Genomic DNA, 4,900 nt, shown 5'->3' on the forward strand with positions numbered 1-4,900 from the left:
ACCATTCGTTCCGGGCAAAGTCCAAAGAAGTTGCATAAACAGCTTGGCCATTGTTATTGCAGCTCCTACTAATCCCATGGGATCAAATAGCATCGCAATGATAGATAACACCTTCCGCTTCGTGAGCCTTTCTGTGATTTCCACGATTGGTATACTGAAGTGCAGCTTCAGTGCATCCGTTCCAGGAAACCAAGAAAGTCCCAATGTCCTTACAGCTGGATCAGGGTCTAACTGTACCGCCGAATCATGTATTGCCATATCTTCCTTTGGTATGCCCTGAAGTACGGCTGGGCAATTAGAAGCCCATTTTCTTAGATGGAATCCTCCTTTGTACATCATGGAAACTAGTTGCTTATTCAATTCCAATGCAGATTTCATATCGTTAGAGCCCTAAATAAGATCGTCCATATAAACGTCTTCTCGTACAGATTTGGATGCTAAAGGGTACTCCGATGATTCATCCTGCGCTAGCTGCTGCAATGTACGTGTGGCTAAATAAGGCGCAGACTTGGTTCCGTATGTTACTGTAATCAGTTCGTACGTCGATGGAGTATCGTTGGAATCAAATCGCCATAGTATGTTTTGCAACCACCTATCATCCGCTGCGATCAAAACCTGCCGAAACATTTTTTTCGACATCGGCAACAACCATAATTTGCCGCGTTCGACTTCGAAATATTATTGAACGAAGGTCGTCCTGAATAACTGGTCCGGCTATCAAACAATCGTTTAAGGAGACACCAGTGGTAGTCTTACAGGATGCGTCAAACACTACTCTGACTTTAGTAGTGGTACTATTCTCTTTTACGACAGGATGATGTGGCAAGTAAAGGCGTTTGTGATGGGAATCTGCATTGATATCAACCTTTTTCATATGTCCCAAACATAAATATTCCTTCAAAAACTCGTCGTATCTTTCCTTCAGTATCGGATTATTATTCAAGCGCCGTTCCAATACAAATAACCTGTTCAATGCAATTTCCTTGGACTCTCCCAGTTTCGTCATAACTTGTTCATTCTTCGGTAAGATCACGATATACCTTCCATCGACTTCTCGTTGGGTTGTTCTTGTAAATTGTCTTTCACATCGTATCTCCTGCGGCGACATATTATTACTACATTGGATTTCTTCACAGGACCAAAATCTGGGAAGAAGTTCCTCCAAAGGTGTAGTTGCAGCTATGTTACAAACCCTAGGAGAGTTGTATGATATTTTTGTATATTCTCCGGCCACTACCCAGCCGAAGACGGAATCAACCAGATTTGGTAAGCCGTCGCCCAATCCCATGAGCTTTCCAGTATTGAATATTTCGAAAAATGAGCCTCCGCCTAATATCAAATCAATTGGATTTGATCGATTAAATTCTATATCTGCAAGTCTTATGTAGTTGGGGATTTTCCAATCGGCAACATCGATATCCGAAATTGGAAGCTTCACCGTAATTTTCGGGAGCACTAGTAATGGCAGTGATCGCGAAAAGTTCCTTGTTCTGGATGAAACAGTCAACTGTACTTCGTATTTGGCCAATATTTCTGATTGACCAATTCCAACTACAGGAACTTGTACCTTGTTTTGTTGTAGCTAGAATTGTTGACAAAGCCGACGAGAAATGAAATTGCATTGAGATCCCGAATCTAACAATGCCCTTGCAGTAGTATGGTATCCCGCTTCGTCTTGTACCGTTACCATCACCGTTGCCAATAATACCTTGGGTGTCGAAACGCAATGCGAAGAATGTTCAGAATTATCGACCGCTGCCGTATGAGCTACCCTTTGCTCCGATGCTCCAACCGAATTAGGTTTCCTTTCGGGAACTTCTACTGAGTCAATCAATGTGTTGTTCTGCGTAGATTCAACATCATGCCTTATTCTGCTACTGTTCTGCGTTTTAAAACAAACCATGGTATGATGTCGTGCCTTGCAATTCTTGCATGAAACTCTCGAATTGCAGTCCTTAGCCTGATGTCCCTTGTGAAAGCAATTGCGGCATAAGGAATGGGTCCTTAATAAACCTTCTCCTTCCGAAACAGACGACTGCCCGAATACGGCACATTTGTACAAAGGGTGAGACTCTGGGCAAGCCGGACATTTAAAGCTATTCTGATGAACCGCACTATAACTAGCTTGTTGCTGTTGGAAGGGCCGCTGTCTTTTAATTGGCTGAGGAGGTTCTGACCGTTGTTCTAATCCTCTAGTCGGTAATGCCTCCAACACTCGAACACGACGCGTAAGAAAGTCGATGAGATCTTTAAGAGATTCTGTTTCCTTCGCTGAAATATATTCTTCCCAACTCCTGCGAGTATTACTATCTAATTTCGAACTTAGGATGTGTAAAAGCAGCAGGTCCTTATAGTCACAAGGTTGTACCAGCTGATCTAATGTTTTTAAGATCCTTTCGAAGCCTTCCAACAATGAATGCAATTCAGAAGCAGACTCTTTCCTTAATAACTGCAGATCGAAAATAGCCTGAATTTGCTTCCGTTTTATAATCTTGAGGTTTGAATACCGCTTCACAAGCAGTTCCCAGGCTGTTAGATAGTTTGCGGAAGTAATCGGTAGTGCTTCGATTACCGCCAATGCTTCACCTTGCAACTGGCTACGTAAATAATGTAACTTTTCAACATCAGGCAACTCCGTCTGCCAGTGAATTAAAGACGTATATAAGTCTCTGAAACTTATCCACTCATCCATGTTTCCGCTAAACTTTGGAAGCGTAATTTGTGGAAGCCGTACATGCGGAGCAGAACCATGCGCAAACGAGACATTTGTTCTTGAGGTTTGATCAAGAATTGGTGCCTCGTTTAGCAATTTATACTTATCCATTAAGTAGGATTTATCGTCGTAGAATCGATTTTCATATACACTCCGTTCCTCCATTATCGCCGAGGGGTCTATTGAAAATTCATCGTGTGACAGTATTTCATTTATCGTGTCGTTTATTTGCTCCCATAGTGTATCGAGGCGTTCCAATCGAACTAGTATTTCACTTGGTGTGACGTCATCGTGGAACCGTTCAACGAAGCCGTGTATATTATCGAATGATGCTTGCAGTCCTTTCAATCGAGTAGTAATGGCCCGCAATGACGGTCCTTTTTTCGATGATGTTGATTTTGACATTTTGCAGAAGTCTCGAACAACCAGAAAGGAAACAAATAGTTGTAGTATAGATCGTTTGTCCAAGCTTCGACAAGGACAATGTAGCACTTACTTTTGAAGAATTATTATCCCACGAAGTCCTTGACGAAAGCGTAATTGTGCTGACGTAGAATCGAATCGGTGCTGAATCTGCCCTTAGCGCGAACAGTCGAGTTCTCCAGTGGTTATGTACCGAAGATTGTGTAAGTTTGGATTGTAGCAGTGATAAAATAAGATGGTATAGTATCGAATTGTTCGTCCAAGCTTCGGCTGGGACATATACTGTGTAATTTTTACCTGAGCAACAATAATTTCCGCAAAATCCCAAACCGACCAAAACTTGTAATATTTGATGTATTATGCCAACCGTAATGTTATATATCTTCCGTTTGATGATCCAACCCAAGCCGACTTTATTGGTTATCCATTGTTCCCGCCAGTACTGTAGCGTCTCAATCGTGTACAGCCGAAAACAATGGCGCTTCCATGCATTGAAATGTGGTGATAAAGTGATGAAAATGACCAACCAGCATCCAAATCAAGCCGAATGCCCTGGTTCTGATTCCTCGGTGTCTTCGACCATCCGGTTCGAAGGACCTTATGTTCCGAGATAAGTGATCGTCTCGGACGATGGTGATGTAGGCCTTGGATGATGAGAATAAATCCACCGATAGTTAGGAGAGCAACTACTTTATTCTACGGGTTATAACGAACAACTGAACTATATCTGATCTACAGGCGCAAATTAATAAAAACTAATACATTCAAACATTGGTTTCATCGACCATTACGTATTCTAGCTAATACAAATAATAAGGTGTTATCACTTCAGAAACTGATATAGTATGGTGGCGATGGATTGTACATAAACAGGTACAATATAAGACTTCGATCAAACTAAATTACATTACAAATAGTTGTATAGTATTTGCTTGTAAAATTGAGCCCTAGATGAAAACGGCCTTATGAATATTCTCTTGAACAGACAGAAGATCCAAGTCGATAAGTCGGCAGCGATCCACGTGGTTTGGAAGTGGATTACTCCATGGTATATTATCGAACTTAGTTCGTCATCACAAAAATATCTGATTTCTGATATTGAACTAAAAATGACTTTAAACGTTTTCTGCTCTGGAAAGTTCAAGTCCATTTTTGGCACACAAATTATTGATTCGGTTCTGGTATTCAAAGCTACTTAACGAGGTTTACAACGATGAGTTGCTTTTATCAGCCGTTCATACAACGCTCAATCACTTTTTGAAATCTGCTATGTTTCAAACAGTATCACACACAGAGATTGTTTGATAAAAAGCTTTGAAATTCAATGTTTCATTCATGTCTTTTTATGTTAACTTGAATATGTGTATTAGGCCGCAGAAAGCTTTTTGGCTGTTGTCGCTCGTTTGAATCACGATGTAAAAATCTAAAATTATAGTGGTCTATAACTCCGAAATGGAGCTGGTATTGATCGATTTTCACGAACTTATATTCAAAAAAGATTATTATCAATTGAATTTCACTTAGATCCAACTTCCGATTCTGCAATTCCAGAATTATGAGGATTTTAACCTTTTAACCTTGAACACAAAAAGGTTATAAATCTTTAAAACTGATCTCACACATACATTTCAAATTACCTTCTATGTCGGATATATGCTATGAGATTTATTCAAATTTTTGCATCTAATTAGAAACCGATCCCCATACCTAAAAGATCCTACAGTTGAATTCTTGAACTTTACAGGCAGTAAAACTGTTAACTTC

The 4,900-nt window shown here is 40.3% G+C and overlaps 1 protein-coding gene across 1 annotated transcript; it reads right to left on the bottom strand.

The window, feature by feature from the left end:
* Positions 1 to 390: 390 nt before the first annotated feature.
* On the bottom strand, positions 391 to 3,118 carry LOC131434286 (uncharacterized). Its single transcript, XM_058600950.1, has 3 exons — positions 1,688 to 3,118; positions 776 to 1,582; positions 391 to 615 (listed from the first exon to the last, which is right to left on the bottom strand). The coding sequence occupies exons 1-3, from the start codon at positions 3,116 to 3,118 to the stop codon at positions 391 to 393; spliced, it is 2,463 nt and encodes an 820-aa protein (XP_058456933.1).
* Between the last annotated feature and the right edge of the window lie 1,782 nt (positions 3,119 to 4,900).

The sequence above is a fragment of the Malaya genurostris genome, chromosome 3 (assembly GCF_030247185.1).
Source record: "Malaya genurostris strain Urasoe2022 chromosome 3, Malgen_1.1, whole genome shotgun sequence".
NCBI lineage: Eukaryota > Metazoa > Arthropoda > Insecta > Diptera > Culicidae > Malaya > Malaya genurostris.